We start from the raw sequence: 24,121 nt of genomic DNA, 5'->3' as shown, positions 1-24,121 counted from the left end.
GGGTGTCTGTTGACTGTCACCGTTGTGTTTGTTACCCCCCAACCCCGTGCTGCCCGTCAGGTGGAAGAGAATGTTTTAATCTATGCAGGGAGCCTCGCACTAGGGCCATATTTAACCTCATTTTCTCGCCAGATTACACCCGCCACATTTAACTGGATCTTTTTTTATGCAGATTAAGGTCTGACTGACGTTATGTTTGCCACCTCTCAATCCCCATGCGCGGCAAACCAGAGTCCTTTTCCTGATGTAAGGAGCTCTCTTCCGGCTCTCTCCCTTTCTTTTCTGCAGCTGTTGGTTGGCAGTCCAGATCCTATCCTCAGACAGCTCTGGCCTTCCTAGGCACTGCCCCAAAATTCTCTTCTAGCCTCACCACTCCCCGTCATTCAGGGCACGTGGACAGAAAGCACATGAGTGCCCTTGTAATGGTGATTTTCAACAGCTGCCCAACCTTCTGCAGACTTCCCCAACCATTTACAGTGCTCTTATCAGATGACTGAAAAACATGACACAACCTCTAAGTAAACCTCAAAACACCCCTGTGGGGTAAGAATTATTAATCCTATTTTTTTACTGGTAGGGAAACTGAGGCCTACATAGGTTAAATGTCTTTCCCAAAACACACAGTGAATCCCTGATCTGGAATAGCCTCTGGATCCTCTAACTTTTAGTCTCACGATTATCCCTCCCATCTTTAATTTTTAAAGTAATCTCAGTGCTACTGCATATAATAGTTAATGATGGAGAAGGCTACCTTTAAATAAATTTGAAGGGTTAAAGGGAAGACACAGTATTTTTACTTTTTAATGTATCACTAGTCTTGAACTGTTTCAGAGGAACAGCCGTGTTAGTCTGTATTCGCAAAAAGAAAAGGAGTACTTGTGGCACCTTAGAGACTAACCAATTTATTTGAGCATGAGCTTTCGTGAGCTACAGCTCACTTCATCAGATTTGCCCAAAAAACTTGCTTAAAGTATACACTTGCATACCAGTCACATATTGATGGAACATGCTCTTTTTACCATAGAACATTGTTTCAGGTTTTGTAACTGTTTGGCTCACATTTTCGTTCAAGTATTGGTGGTGATGCCGGGACCCAAGAATTCTTTCCCATTGTTTCACTAAAGACTAGTATTTCTAATTTGAAATTCTTCAGTATCAGTATTATAGCTTAAATTGTTACATGTAAAGTGCCTTTCAAAAATTATGCTCACTAGTATACTTATTCCTACACTGGGAAAACTGTTAAATTCTTATTTTATAGCTTTGTTTAAATATCTTCAATTTAATAGGTTAATTGTACTGTTAAACTTATTACATTTCTTAACATCTATTTATACTATTTTTAAATTCTGGAAGAACATGATGCCCTAACAATAAACAAATTAAGCATGCCTTATAAATAATACATTTTATAGACAATCCTACTGACTGTCTGAATTACCCCTATTAATAGTTCATAGCAAGGTGTGTTCACCATAAACTTACCATAATGAAAAGAAAAACAATAGAGATAAAATATATGCCTTCTCATTTTACAGTAGATATGCAAATTCAACCCAGTCAAAATGCATTATACATTTTAGGAAGTTTACAAATTTTCCTTATGGGTTGATTACTCTGAAACAGGCACAAACTCATCTAAACAAAAAAAAAAAATCACAGAAAACATGATTAACACTTAAGGGGTGTGGATTTCAGTTTGAACATCTTTAGGTGAAAATAGTTTTGATTGAATTGTCCCTTGTATTATCTTGTTGAAAAGAAAAATGCAGTGTTTTTAGGTTGATAGTTTGGATAAAATCTGAGTAACTGATCAGTATCCATTCCAAATTGAAGACGTTAATAGAAGCATTACTACAATATAATTTTTTTTAGTAGCATAAAATTATAGTGTGTGTAGTCTGAGCCAATTCTGCCTTGCATTCAGTGTTTTGCTACATAAGTAGATCAGTAGTATGACTTTACTATGGCAGTAGTCCCATAGATCAGTAAGGGTGGCAATATAGTAGGTAAGCAGTACACAAAAGGTTGCAGATCCTGATTTTATGTAAATCAGTGACACTTCTGTTAACATTTTAGCAATCTTGGCATTAATCTAATCTTTAGAATTACAAGAATTAAATTTTCATTACAGCTATAGATAGTTGCAAATTACCTTTCACAGTTACCCCAGTTTAATCTTGTTTGTTTTTAAGAGGAAAGTATTGCTTTGGGCTGTAACTTTTCACGGTCTTACTTTAAAGATTAATTTTTTAAAAATGAAGAAAATTAATTTAACTCTTTTGACTGAGTGAGGAAAATACTTTTCTCCCCAAAAAGCTATGTAGGACTTCTTTTTACATGCACAGATAACTAAATAGAAAAAGCTCAACTTTCACATGAAGTTAGTTCTCCTGAAGGATTACTCACAGTGTGCATTTTTTAAAAATATGGAAAAATAGAAACAACCCCTTCCTTACATAGACAAGAAACAAACAAATTGAGACTACAGCAAATAAACACTAAACACAAAAATACAGCCCTATTTACATATACAAAGAACCACAACATTTCTGCAATAAAGCAGGTGTCTTAAGAGGATTAGTGAAGAGAACAGTCTGTGAGCTCAAATAAATACATAAAAATGGGCCCTGATCTTGCAACGCATGGTGTGGACAGTTTCCTGGACTTCCCCCAAGAGCCCCACTGAAGTCAGTGAGGCTTGGCATGGGTGCAGCAGTCTACTGGTGCTCCTATCAGTTGCAGGATCAGAGCCTTGCTTTTAAACTGATCCGCAGGCATGCATATTGTTAAATCACACAGTAGATGATTTTACTAGCTATATCCCTGCATGTCTGGCATAGGAATTGAATACTTAGCTTTTACAGATACAAAAGAATATGGCACCAGTACAACTCTGACTACTTTGGTCTCCTGAATAATACTGAACTACAAGCATAAAGGGGCTTGATTGCAATAAGTAGGGCCATGTTTGAACTAGTGCCATGTTTACCGCAGCAGGAAAGTTTAAAAATATAGCTCTTTCCATGATTTGGGATGAATATTTTTATTTGAAAGTTCAGATCAGGTACTGGTTCCATTTTTGCTGTTTTGCACCTCTCTAAATATATAGTCAGACTGTAAGATTTATTTTATACCAATAACTATTGTAAAAAAATAATAATAATGACCTAATATAAGTCAGAATGGTTAGGCATTAATTATGGAGGGTTTACTAGTGATTCTTTAAGTAATTTTGTGTTTTGATATCAATTTAAAGCATGACTAAAATATACTACCTCTGTTTTATATGCTGAAGATTTAATTTAGTCTTCAAATCTGACAAAATAACTCTCCAGTGGGACAACTGAACTTCTTATGTAACTTTAGCAGTGAAATTTTACTAATTTTTGCAGAGGAAACATTTGAAAATTGTTTCTTTTTTGAAAAATTGGCTTGTTTCATGTTTTTGGTAACTTTTGCTAACAACCGCAAATCCCAGTCATCACACAAGTACGCATTCTGATATCCTATGCACATTCTGATAGTATCTTTGAGGTAGAAAATTTCTGACATTTTAAAATTAAACACACAAGATAGCCTATTTGACTGAGGTTAGCCGATGGAACAGCTCATTCTGCTACTACCATTTTCTGAAGCTGCCCCGCCTGTCTCAGCTCACCAGCTATCATCTGCGTATATCCAGGTGAGCCAGATAGGCTCATGGCTGCCCAGCCTGTCTGTCTCACAGGTTTTCTGCCTTTCCTGTTCTTTGTGGCTCCTCCAGCTATCCCAGGAATTTCCTGGTCCCTTCTGGCACCCCAGTTCCTTGGCACTTCTTCATCCACACCCTGGCAAGCATAACTTCAAGGTCTGCTACTGAAATAGTACTTGTCTGACAAACTTCCTGTGGTTTACCAGAGTGGTGCTCTGCTCTGATAAGTCATAAGGCCAGTGGGTGCTAGAGAGTAGGGATTGTGGTGGGAGAAATAGAGCTGGGGTTAGGTAGGCTGAGCAACAGTAAGCTTAAATCAGCATACAGTCTCTATCATTCTCTGCTCCACTGTAGTTTGCAAGTTTCTCGCCCCCAGCCTACTTGGGTCTCGCTGGCTCCCCAGTTGCATGGAACACTGGAGTATTTTAGTTCAGGGGAGTCAGGGAGCAAGAAAGTTGGAAAGATACCGAGCTGGAGAGCCAAAGCACGTAAAAGCTGAGGGGGCTTGAGAGGTACAGCACAAGACATCCTGCTATCCAGCATACCTGTCCTCCTAGTCCCTCTTCTCTGCTTTCTTGCTCCTCTATTCATTCATCCTGGCTCCATGTTGTTCTGTCTAATTGCTCTTCTTTTCCAGGCCCTCACTCTATACCTCTTGCAGGCCACTGCCCTCTCTCCATACACCCTCTTTTTACTCATGAGTGTTCAAAGTCTCTTCTCCCTATTGAATATGCAAATATTTGCCATGACCAGTTACTTTGAAAATTTTAAAATATGTAAATATTTATTCACCAGAGAAAAAAAATAATTAAGGTGGAGTTAAGTTTGTGGCCACATAACGTTGCCTAGGGGTAGTCATACCTTTCCTGGACATGAGTTTAAATGTCCAAGTTCAAATATTAGAAAATCAAAATGCAGAGTTAAATTCCTCCACGTGTCTCTTACTGTAAAGGAATGGCAAATGCTAGAAAACTGGGAAGTAGGGAACTAAGGTGACAGCATGCAAGATTAACTACTCAAGATAGTGTCTTGTGGCTGAAATCTTAACTCCATCTTAGCAAAGTCTTTTTTCTGCTGAATTTCCTTCATTATTTTAAATAATGATAAAATGAGACTTGAGAGCAGTGGAACCTGGGGTTATGGGGAGAGGTCCCTTCTTTTTCCCTAGCAGCTTGTCGTTGCCCTTCCTGGCAGAAACCCACTCCCATCATGTCCCCATAGCCTGTTTGACGGTAGGTTTCCCAGTGCCTTTTACCTACAAAAGGCAGACTAGAACCCAGCCAGCTCCGTGTGGCAGGAGAGCAGCAACCCTTCCACAGATGATTTCTCTGCCTGCCCTTTGATTTGAAAATCAGTGGCCAAAACTAATGGACACCTGAAAATCCTGATAAGGTACTTGCCCTGCATCACATAGGAAGTCTTTAGCATAGCTAGTTCTCCCGAGTCCTATCACCTTAACTACAACAGTGTTCAGTCAGAAGGTCTATCATGTGTGGTTATTAGCGAGGGCAAGTTTATCTGTATGTATGTTAGTTGGTTGCAGGCTTGGCTGTGTTGTGTGGACAGCTTGGCCGAGCATGTAGATTTGACCTGATCTTTGTGAGAGGTAGCATGGCTTAGTGGATGAAACTTGGCTCTGCAATAGGCTTGGCACAATTTGATTTTTATTTTTTTATAATCTCAATGGATAATATCAGTGTTCATTTTCAAGCATTTTCCCCATTTTTATTGATTTAAACTTCCATGATTGTGCAAAATTATCTGCTTCAAGTATTTTTTTTTATTGATTTACATTTTTATTGACTTACGTTTTCACAGTTGTGGGAAATAATGGGGAGTTCAGACATGGGGTCAGACAATAATTATTTAATGAAGGTAGACATTGAGATTTAAAAAGTTAAAGCTTTATAACCATTAAAACACATTGTCAACATTGTGTGTCAAAATATAAAAGTAAATATCCTTAAATCAAACTCTTAAGTTCTCAGGAAGCATTTTTCTTATTTTGCCTGTCTGTACACTTGATTATTATTGATGGTAGTATTTTTTCATCAGTTTGTGTGTGTGTGTATAGTGACATTTATATAATGGTCCTCAGTCCTCCTATCTGTAACTGTAAAAGGGGATGAATACTTGCATCCTTTCTAGTTTAAATGTATATGATGCTTTTCTCCGTGTGAGTTGCAAAGGGATTTATTAATGCCAGTTAGTGGAAGAAAGAAGTGTAGAATTATTGGCTTCCAGTGGAGTGCTTGTGTAGCAAGGGATATTGCTACACAAAAAGGGATATTTTTATGAGGGCAAGTAAGACACTCTGAACCAGCAAGTTTATGTCATGTCTCTCTCTTTACCCTATGTAAGAATAATGCAACCAGGTAAAAGAGTTATTCTGTTACATCATGTAATAGATGTCTGCTTTGTGATGTTAGAGGTCTTTGGTACAAATCCCTGCAGAGAAGCGTTTTTCCTGTCCCCTATTTGTTCTCTTTTACGTTCAAAGGGGAGCTGGTGTTGAAGCTGTGTCAGGAGTTCCATCAAAGAGTGTATGTTCCATGCTAGTAATCCATAAGAGAATTGCCAGCTCTGCCTCATCTCACTCTGTAGTTCCCAAAAGGTCTGTTAACTTCATGTTTACAATTATGGACCTTCTTTTTTGGTACCATGCACCAGATCTTGGCTACGAAAGTTGAGTGATATACATTGTATTCAGTTCTTGCCCTGTTTCTTCCATAGGTGTATATAAAAAAACACTAGGACTTGTCTACATAGGGAAATTTTCCAGCACAGCTGTACTGGTATAATTATTCTGCTACAGCTATGCCAATATAACTTCTCCAAAAGGCATGCTCTTTTGGGATTTAGAGTACCTTTTTCAGTTTAACTTGTATTGCTCTTTGGAAGTGATTTAAGCTAAAGTGAAAAAAAGGCACTCTGAAAAAGAGCATGTGCATGGGGAGTTATGCCAGCGTAGTTACAGTGGTATAATTATACTGATGTAGTTATGTCAGTAAATTTCCCTATGTAGATATCCCCTTAAAAAGCTTTTTGCAACTTTGGAAAAAGCTCATTTTAGGGTGCCCTGTCTTGGGAACCCTCTTGTTCAAATGATTTGGATTTTACCCTCCAGGTCTGCCTTGGCCCTCGACCCAACAGACCAGTTTTCGGGTTGATCTGACTTTTCTTTGGAATTTTATAGAGTGTACAAAATTTGCTTAAAAAATATAGCTTCTCCTCAGTTAAGTTGCAGTTGTATTTATCGTTTCTCCATAACTGGTGACAGTGTGAACATAAGTGAAGGAGGGATAAAAGTCCATGGAGCCATACACCTTCTGCCTGGCACTGTGCCTTCCAGGGCACATGTGGGCATGAAAGATGGGTGTGTGAAAGAAGCTTTAGGGGAGAGGGAACCCTGAATGGAAAGGTTGGGGGAGAAGGGTATTTTGGAGGACTGTTTGAAAGGGAGAGAGAGAGCACAACTTGAAGGAATGTAGAAGGCAGTTACAAGGGATGTTGACAGACATGAAAAGGGGACAGATGGGGGAGGAGGTAGTCATGGAAACAGGAAGTGTATTCACCATGTTAAACTTGACTGGTTTAAAACATTTGATATGTTCAACATTGATAAAATTTCCCATCTAAAATGCCCCCAATTGGTATTCTACCAGTTATAACCTTCCACCCTACATCCAAATGCACACACTCCGCTACATATGTCCAGACGTCTGCAGAAGGTGAGCCTAGTGCATGCTCGCTGCATTGAGTCTCTCATGACCAATTAGAGCACTGTTGTGTTCCTGCAGAATTTATATAAAAATAATTTTGTTTTCTTGCCAATTAAAAACTAGGGAAATTCCCACATGCAAATTAAGGCTAATCAAGTATATTTCCCATCAATACAATCAATAAAAACAAAGAAATCACCAGCTAAGCCAACATTTTCATCCACACCAATCACAACTCTCATACAATACTACCCAAATATACACAATCCACACATTTCAGTTCCAGCATAGAGCACTCACTATGCTGATATCCAGTTCTTCAGAGTCACATTGAAATGCAAAACCTAAACTCTGACCCCAGGCAGATAGATATCTTTCCAGTAGAATAGCTGTAACACTAAAGTCTAGATGTCATTTATACATGAGAAAATTAGGTAAATATTTATCTTTTGTGTTTGAGTGTAATTATGAGGAATTGGACATCTGCATTTGGAGTGGCTCTGTTAGAATTACAAGTGAGTTTCGTATGAAGTTGCAGAATTTGTGACTGGCAGTAAAGTTGAGACAGTAGAGATATATATGTGAATGTTGGCTTTAATTGGTGATTAACATGATATATTTTTATTATTGTGCTTGTAGGAGATGGACTTGAGCAATTTTTTAGTACAAAGTTAGCAAAGTTTTTTGTGGGGTCGGGAGGGTATTACATAAAGGGACGTCAGGAAAATGTTTAACAGTTGGCTTGAATCTTTCACTTCGTTATTGCAGGGAGTGCTTACTAATAAACTGGCTGTTCCTTGTCTGTAGCCCCCGTCCTGATCATATTGGTTAGCCTTTGCCAGTCTTGTGTAGTGGCCTGTTTTCCGTTTTTAGGTCTAATTATTTCTCTGCTGGACTTTTTGGTAAATTAAGTACTTATCACCTCCATTGCCCAGTCTGTTTTATTGCTCTTGTAAGTGGTCTGTATGATTTTAGTAACCACAACTTCTTGTCACACAAAAAGGTCCAATGTCTACAAAATATACATGTGTAAGAACTAATCTTTCCTAACAGAAAACCTCCTTTTACTCTCAACTGAAGTTTCAGATAATAGGCAAGACTGATGTTTCAACACCGAATTCTAATTTAGGAAGAAAAGGATTCAGTTTTGTTGAATGGACATATACTGGTATTACCATAATAGCTAGGTTTCTGAAATTTTATAAGAAATTGCTTAAATTGTAGGAGTTCCGTTCATGCAGTCTGTACAGATTAAGAAAGCAAGTTTGAGTAGTAAAAGCATTACTGTGTAAGGTTTTCAATTTTGTCATCTTTTTATCTTTTCCTTTTTTGATTACACATCTCTGTAAGTGATAAGTTAGATGTACAGTTTTGCAGCTTGTTAACTTGTATGTACTTGATACTTTTTCTAGTCTTAGTAATGTCCTGCAAACTATTGGTGACTGTTTCTCTTTAAGGCTTCCTCTCACTTTAAAGTTGTAAGTGGCAGCATCCTATTTTAAAGCAAAATCCTTGATAATTTGTGAATGGACTGTCTCTTTATTTCACACCACATCAGTCAAAGATGTGTTTAAACAGAGGGCACAGATGTCTATTAATAAAAAATTGATTAAAAGTTTAATAATAAAATAAAAAGGATGTGTGTGCACTGTGGTGGGTTCATGATGAAGTAATGGATGCTGGTATAGTTCACTACAAATGCTGGGAAAATGTCTGCACTCCCACAGGGAAACCGCCTTCTTTGAGAAGATACAGCCATGTATTCCACATTGGTGCGCTGGGCGTGTACACACCTGATCCAGAGAATTTTGCCTAGCAGTGCCCATACAATGGCAGTGCTTGCGACTCATGGCCATAGCCCATCCCCTTGCTACATGAGGCAGCAACACTGCTACATCTCTCAGTTCCTTCTTACCAATCCTGGCTGAAGTTGGACCTCTTTGTGGTTTTCATCTCACAGTCCCTCTATTTTTAGTGACTTTTCTAGTTGTATATAGCTATTTATTACCCTTAGTATAGTGTTAATTTAGTGTTAGTTAGGTGTAGTTTAAGTATTTCCCTGGTGATGCCTTCACAAAGGTTTAAACATTGTTCCTCATGTAGAGGAGCAGTCCCCAGCAACAATCCCAATACAGGATGCTGCCTGTGCCTGGGCGAAACCCACATCAAGGAGCAGTGTTCAGTTTGCAGATCATTCACCAAATGGACCCAAGTGCCAAGGGAGCTTCATCTGAAGCAGCATTTGTTGAACAGGCCATGCATCTGCTTCGGCACCAAGGGTCTTGTCAAATTGGAGGTTGCCCTTGAGTTCTGAGTGCTGCTGCTTCGTGTGCTGGAGTTGGTACCTCTCCGAAGAGATGGAGGAGTTCCCTTTTGAGTGCACAAAGGAAAAGGTTACATAAGATCAATTGAGGCCACTCCAGGTCATGTGGTGACTCCTCTTCTTTGTCCAGATGGAGTGTGGATCAGCACGGTGAATACCATTTTCATGGGATGGAGCAGGTCCTATCAACTGCTCCCTGGTATCAGTCAAGGAGGTCGGAGATCCTGTACCATTGACTCTGTTTCTGGCTCCAGGGCGTCTGTTGATTCTGGTACTGATAAGGGTGATGCCTGCACCAGCTGTTTCTGCACTGGCATGTGTCAGGCAGCAACATAACCTCGTCTGCCTTTCTGTCCCAACCACACCCTTGGTCCAGGACTTTGCCAGGGCTGTGTCTTTTATAGCTCCATTGGCTGTGCAGGCCGCTGAACCTGTGAGTCCGTCAGCACTGTACCCCGATGTTTCCCTTTCATAGTCAGTAGAACTGGGGCCGGTGCCAGGCTCAGCACAAGGGACCTCTCCGGTACCAGGATCATCTTTGGCACATCTGTGACCACTGTCAGCGATATTACTATGGCGGCATTCCCTGCCTTCCACTTTGGCACCATCAGTTACCTTAGTGCACTGCTGACTTCGGGGTCGACACTGCTTCCAACACTGTAAACAGCAGAGGCATATTCAGTGCTGCTGATACCGTTTCCACCATCTCCCTTGTCATTCTGGGCTACAGAAAAGTCAGTGTGGTTGCTCGCACTCTCAGGGCTGGCTTCATCTTTATCCTCTGCAGCCTGAGACTCTTCGGCATCCACAGTGGGATCTTCCTCCTCTCATTCTCCATTGCTTGACCCGCGTCAGAGGCCATTCTTGGAGCGTTCTGGGTAACAGGATTGGTGCTCGTCTTGTGGTTGGCATGTGGGTCCCTGGCCTGGCATCTACTAGCCATCAATGCCCTATCCATACCAGTGGTATCTGTGGAACACTCCTCGGTCGCAGAGGTCCCACTCCTCATCTCGCTCAAGGGTGAGATCATGAACCAGGTGTGTGGTGGTGACTATCAAGTCATCACAGGCCAGGCATTGGTGAGCCTTCCCCTAATGGAGCCTCCAGAGTCCTCATATCCAGGCCCATCAGTCCTGGACTAGGATCCAGCTCTGGCACAGTTAACCGCTTCATCCTTTTTCTCCAGACAATTCCGTGGAGTCTGGCTCTTTCTTCCCTTTGGTACTGGAGGATTTCAAGGTGTGCCTGAACTTTTGTGGTGCTTGACTGTTTCCCGAAGTACTCAAGCTGAGTTCTTGTAGGAGAACACCCATGAGTTAGTGGATACCCAGCAGCCATCTGCCCCTGGGAGAGTTGCCCTTCCTGTTCACAATGTGCTCCTTGAGCCTGCTACAGTCCTCTGCAGCATGTTGGCTTCAGAACGGCCTGTAGCAAAGCACTACTTCATTTTGGTGCAGGGATTTGCGGGTTTTTACTCCCATCTGGCCCCAGATACCCTACTTGTAATCATGGTGAATGATAGAGCCAGGCAGGGCAGGTTTAAGTCCACTCCCAAGGATAGGGACTCTAAACAAATAGACCTGTTGGACGGGAAGATTTACATCTCCTCTTCTTTGTGGATGTGGATTGCTAACCGGCAGATATTACTATCCAAGTACAACTTTGTGAACTGAACAACTATGTCTGAATTTGCAGACCAGCTGCCCAAAGCCTTGAGAGAAGAATTTCGGGCATTTGTTACCAAAGGCTGATTGGTGGCTAAGACTTCATTGCAGTCTGCACTGGACGTTGTGCATACTTTGCGCAGAGGGATGGCCTCGGCTGTGACCATGAGAAGGGCTTCCTTGCTGCAGAATTTGGATAGTGCACCCAATGCGCAGCAGCACATAGAGGATTTGCCCTTCAGTGGCCAAACACTCTTTTTGGATGAGACTCTGCACTCCTTCAAGGACTCAAAGGCTACCCTATGTTCCTTGGAGGCATACGCGCCAGTGGTGCAGAGGTGATCAACAGCAGCGGCACTAATGTCCACAGTGCACATCTAGGCAGCCTTTCCCTCCCACAGCAGGACTACCCCAGAAAAGGGCATACATTCTATAGGAGGAGGCAGTCAGATTCAGGGTTTTGCCAGCTCACATGCCCTTCCCTGGCAACCCCAAGGGACCATTTTGACTCATTAGTCCAGAGCAGTGTTCCAGTCATCGCTCCTGTTCTCCCCATTCCCTCTGTTTGGGGACAAGCTGGCTCACTTTCACAATGGCTGGGGCTTTATCACCACCGATATCTGGGTCCTAAGCACCATCAGATCGGGCTATGCCATCCATCTTTCCCCTCCACCGTCCCTCTTCAGGGACCCCTCTCATGAGAAACTGCTCCTTGAGCAGATTCTCCCTCTACTGGCTTTGAAGTGGTAGAGGAGGAGGTTCCGCCAGAACACCAGGGTCATGGATTCTATTTCTATACTTTCTGGTGCCCAAATCCAAAGAAGGGGTAAGACCTCTTCTTGATCTTTGCAGCCTCAACAAAGGTGGATCAGGCTAAGCTCATTCTCTTTGTACTTGCATGGCCCAACGCAGTGCTGGTTCTCGAATCTTCTCGTGTTGTCAGTTCAGCCTCTTGTGCTGCTTCCTCTCCATCCCAACCTAATCACTTAGAATCACGGCTGCACCTTGTGTCCCACGCTTAGTCCCGTGCATCTCACAGTGTGGCTGCTTCATGGCTAAATGAAAAGGAAGTGTGGTGTTCTGCAGCTGTTCAACAGGTCCTATTCAACAGTACAAAGTCCTCTTATTAGAATGGCCTATTCAGTAAAATGAAAGTGATTTTGGTGTGGTCAATGGCCTGTGGAATTCAGCTGACACTGGCTTGTATCCTGGACAACTCAGAATACTTGCTGCATCTTAAATTATCAGGACTTGCGCGTAGGTCATTGAGAGTGCAGTTGGCAGTGCTACCAGCATTTCATCCCCCCATTCAGGGAAGATCTGTCTTCTCCAGTACCATGATAGCAAGATTTTTTAAAGGGCTTCTTCATCTCCATCCTCTGGTCTGAGACCTGGTTCCTTTGTGGGACCTTAACACAGTCCTAGCGGCTTTAGTGGGACCACTGGTGGTGCAGTCATGAAAAAGGCAAATGTAATCCTAGGATGTATCAGGCAAGGTATTTCCAGTATTACAGTATTTCCAGAGATAGACAAGTATTAATGACACTGTGCAAGGCACTGGTAAAACCTCATCTGCAACAGTGTATGATTCTGGTAACCCATGTTCAAGAAAGATTAATTTAAAATGGAACAGATGCAGAGAAGGCCTATTAGGATGATTGGGGAATGGAGACCTTGTCTTATGAGAGGAGAGTAAAAGAAGTTGGCTTGTTTTTTAGCTTAGTAAAACTGGTTGAGAGGAAATCTGATTGTTGTCTATAAATACCCTGTAGGGTAGACATCCAGGAGAGAGAAGAGCTATTTAAGCTAAAGGATAAGGTTTGTACAAGAACAAATGGGCAATGGCCATGAATAAATTTAGACTGGAAGTTAAAAGGTTTCTAATCAGAGGAGTGAGATTCTGAAACAGGTTTACCCCCCACTCCTTCTGTTGGAAGGCTATCTAGTTCTAAGATGGAGCTTGATAAATTTATGAATGGGTTTATATGATGATGATGCCAGCAGGGGACTGGACTGGATCCATAAGATCCATTCCAGTTCTAAGTCCTATCTTCCTATTTTCTTGGGATGAGTTTTCTGAAGACCCGTGGTGGGCCCCTCAGGAAGGGACAACCTCCTTTTTGTCAGTTCAAGAACTTTATGCACAGCTCTAGGAAAGCATCTTTTAAAATCTCCTCTTTGTTCTGAAACCACTTCTTTAGTTTCCTATTCTTGGCTGGAGGCATAGATATTATTTTGGTTTTCCTACTGTTCCATTTGATCAAAACCTTGTCTTTACAGGCTACCATCATTTTTGACTTGCAATGAAACAAGACTTTCTGAAGCAGAGTTATGATCTTTTCTTCAGAAAGCCTGAAAATTTAATTCTCTTTCTTTAAAATGCATTTTAATATTTATAACCAAGAATAGTGTTGAATTCATTCTCTTTGCATTTGAAATGTAACTAGATAGGGAAATCTGATTTCCCTATCGTGTTAAGGACTGTTTTCAGAGTAGCAGCCGTGTTAATCTGTATTCGCAAAAAGATCTAAGGTGCCACAAGTACTCCTTTTCTTGTTAAGGACTGTGTTTTTCTTGTTTTTTAAGAGCTATCAAGACCTATTGTAGCTAGCTGCTCACGCCTGTGGTTTCTGGCAGAGTGGACAAGTACAGATCTCAAATTTTGTGTGATCTTGCATTTGAAAAATTAAGAAGTATTATCACACAATTGAACAATTTAAATTTAGTGGTAATTTTGTCTCCCCAAATCAACACAGATTGCATTCCAGGGATGGTAAGAAGCAGGCTTAAAAGTTTTATTTAGCTTATGCTGAGGGCTTCAGAAAGTCTAAAGATGTTCATCAGTTTTCATAAGGGAGAAGCTTCTAAAAACCATCCTTTCACTGATGGCTTAAAGACTACAGTCTATTATCCGACAGACAGCTTGAGCAGTTTTTTCTCATTGAATGGTATTCTGCTAGGGAGATACCCACGCCCTTAAACTAATTGAAATAACGAATAAAAAATATTTACGATTTTTCAGCTTAATTTTATAGAAATAATTTTTGAACAAACAGCTTTGTGTTTTACATTTTCTGTCAAGTATTGCGGTGAGTCGAATATAGAAATATCAATTATTGTTTCCAAACCTTGAGGGGCCAGTCCAGACTAGTTGAGGAGATGGGGGAAAGTGAACAACATTGGGGGTAGAAAGAAAAGGAGTACTTGTGGCATCTTAGAGACTAACAAATTTATTTGAGCATAAGCTTTCGTGAGCTACAGCTCACTTCAGATGCATATAGTGGAAAATACAGTGGGGAGATTTTATATACACAGAGAACATGAAACAATGGGTGTTACCATACACACTGTAACAAGAGTGATCAGGTAAGGTGAGCTATTACCAGCAGGAGAGAAACTTGCAGGACCCCAAATCTTATCTTTACAAATGCAAATGTGTTACAGCAGTTGGAGGTGAAGAAGTGCCCCTTAACGAACTAATGCTGCAGGAGTAGGTCAGATGCACAAGACTGCAGGCTTGAATAGTAACCTCCAGGCCAAAACTTCTGTGTTCTGTTCCCAGTGCATTCAGTTCAGCTGCAAGAGTTGGTTTTGGTTTTATGGAGTTATCAATTATTGCCCCTATCCAAGTAGCGTATAGTCCTGCTTAATGGGAAACAGAGAAGGCTTGCCACAAAACAAGAGAACATAAAATAACAAAAACTAGAAAATAAATGCAGTTGAAGAGAAAACCAAAGGACAAAGGCAGAAAAGAAAATGAACAGAAAATATGACAAACTGTGCCAGGGCAGGAGCATGGGCAGTGTGTGTGTATAATATCCCATCTCAAAGTAATTTTGCCTCAGAAGATTGGAGAACCAACAATGGATAGATACAGAAGATGTCTCAATTGGTCACTAATCCTGTACCTGAGGTAGCGCCAGTATTGAGCTATGAACTGAAGTCTTCTCAACCTGCTCCACCAAATGGTTGTAGGATTTCCACTGGGTTGTGGATGCCATAGTCCAATCTTAGTATTTTGATATGAGATGATTTAACATACCTAGGAGGAGTGAATTGTAGTAATTTTTAAAGTCTCTAGTTAATTCCAAATGTGAAGTTTTGAAATAGTAGATGTATTTTGAACTTGATATTGATAAGCACTGTCTTGAGACAGGTTTATTTGGCGATATTTCTTAACACTTTGGAATTAGGGCTTGTGTATGGAGTGGAGACTATTCTTAGAACTATGGATGAGTCTGGTATCTCTGTATATTTCAGAACCTCAATAGATTGAATTGCCTTTATTTTATATGTTTAATACATCTATTTTATGAAAAATAATCATTCTTTTAAATTTTCTCTTCCACAATTCCACATTTATAATATTTTGTTTTCTTATGTGGACTTTTTTCCAATTTTTATGTCCTTTGTAAGATCAGGTCACTAACATTAAATCCAGTATTCAAAATGAGGATTTAGCCTTGTTTTAAATAGCATATATTCCATATTGTTTGCTATCCCCTTCTTACTACGTCATAATGCCTTATTTGATTTTGACCTTTGCTGCATATTAAGAGGATGTCCTACTGAGCTGTCCATGATAATACCTAGATCTTTTCATTAAAATGTGGGGTGATATTTTCAAAAGATGCCCAACTTCCAGTGACTTTCAGTGTCTAATTCCCTTAAGCACTGCCCATCAGTGAGAGCAATTAAATTTAAATGGGTCCCTTTAGTATAGATTATTTTAATTTGTCTAGATTAAATTTGATCTATTTTCATATTGCCCAATTTTGTTCTTTTAGAGTTCCTCACAAGCCTTCCTGCTTCTCCATTCACTTCTGTTTCCTCCCTCTGCTGAGAAAAACAAGATCTTGCTCATCTTTCTATGAAGATTTTGGTCTCATTGCCTCTTCTATAGTGGTGGAACATACTCCTCTATTTCACTACAGTTAGGCTAGCAGGCCTGCTGCCTTGTGCAGAATTACTCTGGGCTCTTACACAATTTGTACCTGTCCTTGGTTTTCCATGCAGTGCTGCTCCACCTTCTGGCTCCTAACTCAAGAGACATTGGGAATGGATGGCATCTGGCAGGTCCTCTCAGGAGTAGAGGCTGCGAGGAGGGCGGAGTTTGGATGTGTGTTTGCAGTGTAGGGCATAAAGGAGAGGCAAGGGAGGTTGTGGTTTTCTCTCTGAGATTCCCGTTCACAGAGTAGTCAGCAACTGGCATCAGACTGGGTTGATAATACAGTGTGAAAGTAGGCTCAAGGTGGATGTTTCCAGCAGAAATGACAGGGCCAGTTGCTCTACCTGTCAGTGACTAAAACCACCTTTTCCTGCTATAATACTCCCAAGTGGGCCCTAAACAGAGATGAAGAACTGACCTGTCCTTAAAGTGCTTAATACCTGGGGATTAGATGATGTCCAGAGAATTAATTCTTTTGTTCCGAAGTCCAAACAAATTATCTCTTCCCTTTTTGTTTCCTTCTACTGTTTTACTGAGACTCCTCAAATAATGCTGGTATTAGAAAGGCATGATTTTCATTTCCAAATTCTTATTAATTTAATAGCTTGATAATGTCGTGATTGTTGAGCTCCATCCAGAATTCACCTGCAAACTGAAAAATCTTAAGAAATCACAAAAATTATATGTTATATAAAAAGGGTGCATTTTATTATACAGACAATAATGGATACATTGCACATTATTTGTTTTATGGTGTAGTATACGCTTTTACAACTTAAATAGTAAAACAATATGGTTAATTAGAAAAATTGAATTATGAATCCTTTTTATGTGCAATGTGACTAAATTAATGTTGGTGTTGAAAACTTAATTTTTGCATTTCCTTACATTTTATGATTTTTAATTGCAATTTTAAAGTTGTAGTAAAATCTACTTCTGCTTTATTTATTTCCAGTTAGACTTTGAAGCTTGCACTTCACTGAAGTGAATGAGATGAGTTACCATGTTAACTTCTGCTGTTTGGTTAGAAACAATTCTCTGCAAGATTGAGTCAACAGTGCAGATGCACTTCTGTTTAAGTTGGGATGTATCTTTGTAATGAAAATGTGATAGTGAAACTTTTTTTCAAATTTGCAGAACAGTGGAGAATACAAAAATATTGTGGAGATCCTAAAATTGTTAGATCTCCAATTTTTAACACTGTTTTCTTCTGAAAAAGCCGACGGGTGCGGAGGAGCACACGGTTCGGACAGAGACATCCCTTAGGGGAGGATCTATTAATGAGGATTCTCTATATCCTTGTAAGGAGGAGAGCATGGAAGATGATAAAGTACAGGTAGGATCTGTCAAGAAACAATCAAATAAAAGAATCCCATTCAATTACATCACATAGAGGCAGACAGCTAAAAAGTGACAAATTTTATAAGTGCTTATATACAAATGCTAGAAATCTAAATACTAAGATGGGTAAACTTGAATGCGTGGTATTAAATGAGGATATTAATAGGCATCACAGAAACTTGGTGGAATGATAATCAGTGGGACAAGGTAATACCAGGGTATAAAATATATAGGAATGACAGAATAGGTTGGGCTGGTGGGGGAGTGGCATTATATATGAAAGAAAGCATAGACTAAAATATAGTAAAAATCTTAAATGAACCAAACTGTACCATAGAATCCCTGTTTAAAATTCCATGCTTGAATAATAAGAATATAGCAGTAGGGATATACTACCGACTACCTGACCAGAATGGTGACTGTGAAATGCATGCTCAGAGAGATTAGAAATGCTATAAAAATAGAAAACTCAATAATAATGGGGGGTTTTAGCTATCCCCACCATGACTGGGTACATGTCACCTGAGGACGGGATGCAGAGAGTTTCTTGACACCGTAAATGAGTACTTCTTGGAACAGCTAGTCCTGGAACCCACAAGAGAGGCAGTTCTTGATTTAGTCCTCAGTGGAGCACATGATCTTATCCAAAAGGTGAATATAGCTGAACTGCTTGGTAATAGCAACCATAATATAATAAAATTTAACATCCTGGGGGTGGGGGGGGACACACCAAAGAAGCCCACCACAGTAGCATTCAACTTCAAAAATGGGAACTACACAAAAATGGGGCCATTAGTTAAACAGAAATTAAAAGGTACAGTCCCAAAAGTGAAATGCCTGCAAGCTGCATGGAAACTTTGTAAAAACACCGTAATAGAGGCTCAAATTAAATGAATGCCCCAAATTAAAAAACACAGTAAGAGGACCAAAAATGTGCCATCATGGCTAAACAACAAAGTAAAAGAAGCAGTTAAAGGCAAAAAGGCATCCTTCAAAAATTTGAAGTAAAATCCTACTGAGGAAAATAGAAAGGAGCATAAACTTTGGCAAGTCAAGTGTAAATGTATAATTAGGCAGGCCAAAAAAGAATATTAAGAGCAACTAGCCAGAGGCTCAAACTAACAGCAACAAATTTTTTTAAGTGCATCAGAAGCAGGAAGCCTGCTAAATAATCACTGGGGCCACTGAACAGTCAAGGTGGTAAAGGAGCACTCAAGGAAAATACCACTGTTGCAGGGCAGCTGAATGAATTCTTTGCACCAGTCTTCACTGCAGAGGATGTGAGGGAGGTTCACACAGCTGAGCCATTCTTTTTAGGTGACAAATCTGAGGAGCTGTCCCAGATTGAGGTGTCATTAAAGGAGGTTTTAGAACAAATTGATAAACAGTGATAAGTTGCCAGGATCAGATAGGATTCACCCAAGAGTTCTGAAGGATCTCAAATGGGAAATTGCAGAACTACTAACTGTGGTATGTAACCTATCATTTAAATCAGCTTCTGTACCGGATGACTGGAGGATAGCTAATGTGATGCCAGTTTTTTTAAAAAGGCTCCAGAGGCAATCCTGGCAATTACAGGCCAGTAAACCTAACTTCAGTAACAGGCAGATTGGTTGAAACTGTAGTAAAGAACAGAATTATCAGGCACATAGATGAACATGATTTGTTGAGGAAGAGTCAGTGTAGCTTTTGTAAAGGGAAATCATGCTTCACCAATCAATGAGAATTCTTTGAGGGGATCAACCAACGTGGAGACCAAGGTAATCCAGTGTACAGGGACTTTTGGAAAGCCTTTTGCAAGGTCTCTCACGAAAGGCTCTTAAGCAAAGTCATGAGATAAGAGGGAAGGTCCTCTCACAGATCAGTAACTGGTTAAAAGATAGTAAACAAAGCATAGGAACAAATGGTCTGCTTTCAGAATGGACTGACGTAAACAGTGGTGTCCCCAGGGGTCTGTGATGCAACCAGTGCTGTTCAACATACTCATAAATGATCTGGAAAAAGAGGTAAACAGGTAGCAAAATTTGTGGACGATACAAAATTACTCGAGATAGTTAAGTCCAAAGCAAACTGCGAAGACTTACAAAGGAATCTCACTAAACTGGGTGACTGGCAACAAAATGGCAAATGAAATTCAATGTTGATAAATGCAAACTAATGCACATTGGAAACCATAATCCCAACTATACATACAAAACGATGGGGTCTAAATTAGCTGTTACCACTCAAGAAAGAGATCTTGGAGTCATTATGGATAGTTCTCTGAAAATATCTGCTCAGTGTGCAGCAGCAGTCAAAAAAGCTAACAATGTTAGAAACCATCAGGAAAGGAATAGATAATAAGACAGAAAATGCTTTATATAAATTCAGTACTCCCACATCTTGACTACTGCCTGCAGATCTGATCGCCCCATCTCAGGAAAGATTTATTAGAATTGGAAAAGGTACAGAGACGGGCAACTAAAATGATTAGGGGTATGAAACAGTTTTTGTATGAGGAGAGATTAGAAAGACCTGGGCTGTTCATCTTGGAAAAGAGACTACTAAGAGGGGATGTGATAGAAGTCTATAAAATATTGACTGCTGTGGAGAAAGTGAATAAGGAAATGTTATTTACTCCTTCACATAACACGAGAACTAGGGGTCACTCAAATTAATAGGCAGCAGGTTTAAAATAAACAAAAGGAAGTACATCATCAGACAATGCACAGTTAACCTGTGGAACTAGTTGTCGGGATGTTGTGAAGGCCAAAACTATAACAGGGTTCAAAAACGAACTAGAAAAGTTCTTGGAGGATAGGTCTGTCAATGGTTATTAGCCAGAATGGTCAGGGATGCAATACCACGAACTGAATGTCCCTAGCCTTTGATTGCCAGACGCTGGGAGTGTATGATAGGGGATGGATCACTAGGGGTATGTCTAACTACGAAATTAGGTCAAATTTATCGAAGTCGATTTTTTAGAAAGCGATTTTATACAGTCGATTGTGTGTGTCCCCACTTAAGACTATTAAGTTGGTGGAGTGCATCCACAGTACCGAGGCTAGTGTCGACTTCCGGAGCGTTGCACTGTTGGTAGCTATCCTACAGTTCCCGCAGTCTCTGCCGCCCATTGGAATTCTGGGTTGAGATCCCAATGCCTGATGGGGCAAAAAACATTGTTGCTGGGTGGTTCTGGGTACGTCGTCAGGCCCCCGCCCGACCGCCCCGCCACCCCCATGAAAGCAACGGCAGACAATCATTTCATGCCTTTTTTGCTGGGTTACCCGTGCAGACGCTATACCACAGCAAGCATGGAGCCCGCTCAGCTCGTCACCATATGTCTCCTGAGTGCTGGCAGACATGGGACTGCATTGCTACACAGCAGCGGCTCATTGCCTTGTGGTAGCAGATGGTGCAGTACAACTGGTATCCATCCTCGTCATTTCCTGGGTGCTCTTGGCCGGCCTCGGTGAGATCGGTCGAGGTGCCTTGGCAGACATGGGTGCTCCTGGCAGACCTCGATGAGGACATAAATGGGAGTGACTCAGATCATTCTCTTCTTTAAGTTTTGTCTAATGGAGATTCTGTCCTGCTTGGAATATTGGCAGAGGGATAGTTCAGTGGTTTGAGCATTGGCCTGCTAAACCCAGGGTTGTGAGTTCAATCCTTGAGGGGGCCATTCTGCCTCAGGCTGCTCTCCCAGCCAGCAGCATGATGACCGCTAGCAGTCGTACTGCACCATCTGCTGCCAGCCTACCCCTTGCTTCCCCCTCCCTCCGTGAAAGCAACGGCCAACAATCGTTTCGTGCCTTTTTCCATGCAGGCGCCATATTGCTGTCAGCGTTGTCATCCACCCACCACTTCCACTGGCACTCTGCTCTCCTGTTCACGCCATACCATAGCAAGCATGGAGCCCACTCAAATCACCACGGCAGTTGTGACCACTCTAAAAGTCATGCTCATTATCCAGCAGTATATGCAGAACCAGAACCTGCAAAAGTAGGCGAGTAGGCGACGGCAGCGTGGTGAGGAGAGTGATGAGGACATGGACACAGACTTCTCTCAAAGTACAGGCCCCGGCAGTTTGGCCATCCTGGTGGCAATGGGGCAGGCTCATGCCATGGAATGCCTATTCTGGGCCTGGGAAACAAGCACAGACTGGTGGGACCGAATAGTGTTGCCGGTCTGGGACGATTTCCAATGGTTGCGAAACTTTTGCATGCGTAAGGGCACTTCCATGGAACTTTGTAACTTGCTTTTCTCTGCCCTGAAGCACCAGAATACCAAGATGAGAGCAGTCCTCACAATCCACAAGCGAGTGGCGATAGCCCTCTGGAAGCTTGCAACGTCAGACAGCTACCGATCAGTCGGGAATCAATTTGGAGTGGGCAAATCTACTGTGGGGGCTGCTGTGATCCAAGTAGCCAACATGATCACTGACCTGCTGCTATCAAGGGTCATGACTCTGGGAAATGTGCGGGTCATAGTGGATGGCTTTGCTGCAATGGGATTCCCTAACTGTGGTGGGGCGATAGACAGAACGCATATTGCTATCTTGGGACCGGACCACCAAGGCAGCCAGTACATAAACCAAAAGGGAGGGGTACTTTTCAATGGTGCTGCAAGCAGTGGTGGATCACAAGGGACGTTTCACCAACATCAGTGTGGGATGGCCGGGAAAGATACATGACGCTCGCATCTTTAGGAACTCTGGTCTGTGGGAATGGCTGCAGCAAGGGACTTACTTTCCAGACCAGAAAATAACTGTTGGGGATGTTGAAATGCCTATAGTTATCCTTGGGGACCCAGCCTTCCCCTTAATGCCATGGCTCTTGAAGCTATATGCAGGCACCCTGGACAGTAGTCAGGAGCTGTTCAACTACAGGTTGAGCAAGTGCAGAATGGTGGTAGAAAGTGCATTTGGATGTTTAAAAGCACGCTGGCGCAGATTACTGACTCGGTTAGACCTCAGCGAAACCAATATTCCCCTTGTTATTACTGCTGGCTGTGTGCTCCACAATATCTGTGAGAGTAAGGGGGAGACGTTTATGGCAGGGTGGGAGGTTGAGGCAAATCACCTGGCCACTGATTACGTGCAGCCAGACGCCAGGGCAGTTACAATAGCATAGCAGGGCACACTGTGCATCAGAGAAGCTTTAGTTTCATGACTGGCCAGGCTACAGTGTGAAAGTTCTGTTTGTTTCTCCTTGATGAAAATCCGCCCCCTTGGTTCACTCTACTTCCCTGTAAGCCAACGGCCCTCCCCTCCCCCCTTTGATCACGGCTTGCAGAGACAATAAAGTCATTGTTTCAAATTAATGCATTCTTTATTAATTCGTCACACAAATGGAGGAATAACTGTGAAGGTAGCCTGGGAGGGGTGGGGTAGGAGAGGAGGATGGAAGGAAAGGGCCACAGTGCACTTGAAAATTTATTGAATGCCAGCTTTCTGTTGCTTGGGCAGTCCTCTGGGGTGGAGTGGTTGGGTGCCAGGAGGCCCCCACACAGCATTCTTGGGCATCTGGTCGAGGAGGCGATGGAACTTGGGGAGGAGGGCGGTTGGTTACGCAGGGGCTGCAGCGGCGGTCTGTGCTCCTGCTGCCTTTCCTGCACCTCAGCCATACACCGGAGCATATCAGTTTGATCCTCCAGTAGCCTCAGCATTGCATCCTGCCTTCTCATTATGCTGATGCCACCTCTCCTCTCGCTTGTCCCTCCTCTCCTCGTGTTCATTTTGTGCTTTCCTGGACTCTTATATTGTCTCCCTCCATGCATTGTGCTGGGCTCTTTCAGTGTGGGAGGACTGCATGAGTTCAGAGAACATTTCATCTCGAGTGCTTTTTTTTTCGCCTTCTAATCTTTGATAGCCTCTGGGACGGAGATAATACGTGGAGCGATGAAACCATTTGCAGCTGTGGGAGGGAAAAAAGGGAGATTAGTCTTGAAAAAGAGACATTTTAGAGAACAATGGGTAGACTCTTTCACGGTGAACAAAGCTGTTAATATTACATAGCACTTATGCTTTCTCTACAAGGTCGCATTTTGCCTCTTATATCGAGGGCCTGCCGATATGGTGTGAGAAATCACACACGCAGGGCCAGCAGGCAACAGAATTTGGCTTGCAGGTAGACATGGTAAGCCACATGGCTTCTTTAACCTTCCTAACATGTGGGAATGGTTTCAAACAGCAGTGCCGTCATTTCACATACCAAGCACCTGTTGGCTTGGCCCTTTAAAATGGGTTGGCCATTTAAAAAGAGGTGCCGTGGTTTTTAGGTTAACATGCAGCACAAATCTAGCTAACCACCCCCTGCCACACCCCCCCCCCCAATTCTCTGGGATGATTGCTTCACCCCTCCCCCCACTGCGTGGCTAACAGCAGGGATGATTTCTGTTCAGCCACAGGAAAACAGCCCAGCAGGAACCTCTGAATGTTCCCTTAATAAA

At 41.7% G+C, this 24,121-nt stretch overlaps 1 protein-coding gene across 3 annotated transcripts in view; it reads left to right on the top strand.

The window, feature by feature from the left end:
- The window catches only part of ZC3H6 (zinc finger CCCH-type containing 6), a 74,589-nt gene that overhangs the window by 511 nt on the left and 49,957 nt on the right, over nucleotides 1-24,121 (top strand). Inside the window, exon 2 of one of the 3 annotated variants that reach the window (XM_073339895.1) lies at nucleotides 17,571-17,687. The exons of 1 other annotated variant lie outside the window; for it this stretch is intronic. In XM_073339895.1, coding sequence (XP_073195996.1) covers nucleotides 17,571-17,687 — 117 coding nt within the window. Of the gene's footprint in view, nucleotides 1-297; nucleotides 544-17,570; nucleotides 17,688-24,121 lie in introns of those variants that run through there. One more of the 3 variants, XM_073339897.1, reaches the window with a different exon arrangement.

The sequence above is a fragment of the Lepidochelys kempii genome, chromosome 3 (assembly GCF_965140265.1).
Source record: "Lepidochelys kempii isolate rLepKem1 chromosome 3, rLepKem1.hap2, whole genome shotgun sequence".
Taxonomy (NCBI): Eukaryota; Metazoa; Chordata; order Testudines; family Cheloniidae; genus Lepidochelys; species Lepidochelys kempii.
This window is presented reverse-complemented; position numbering and strand designations above follow the sequence as displayed.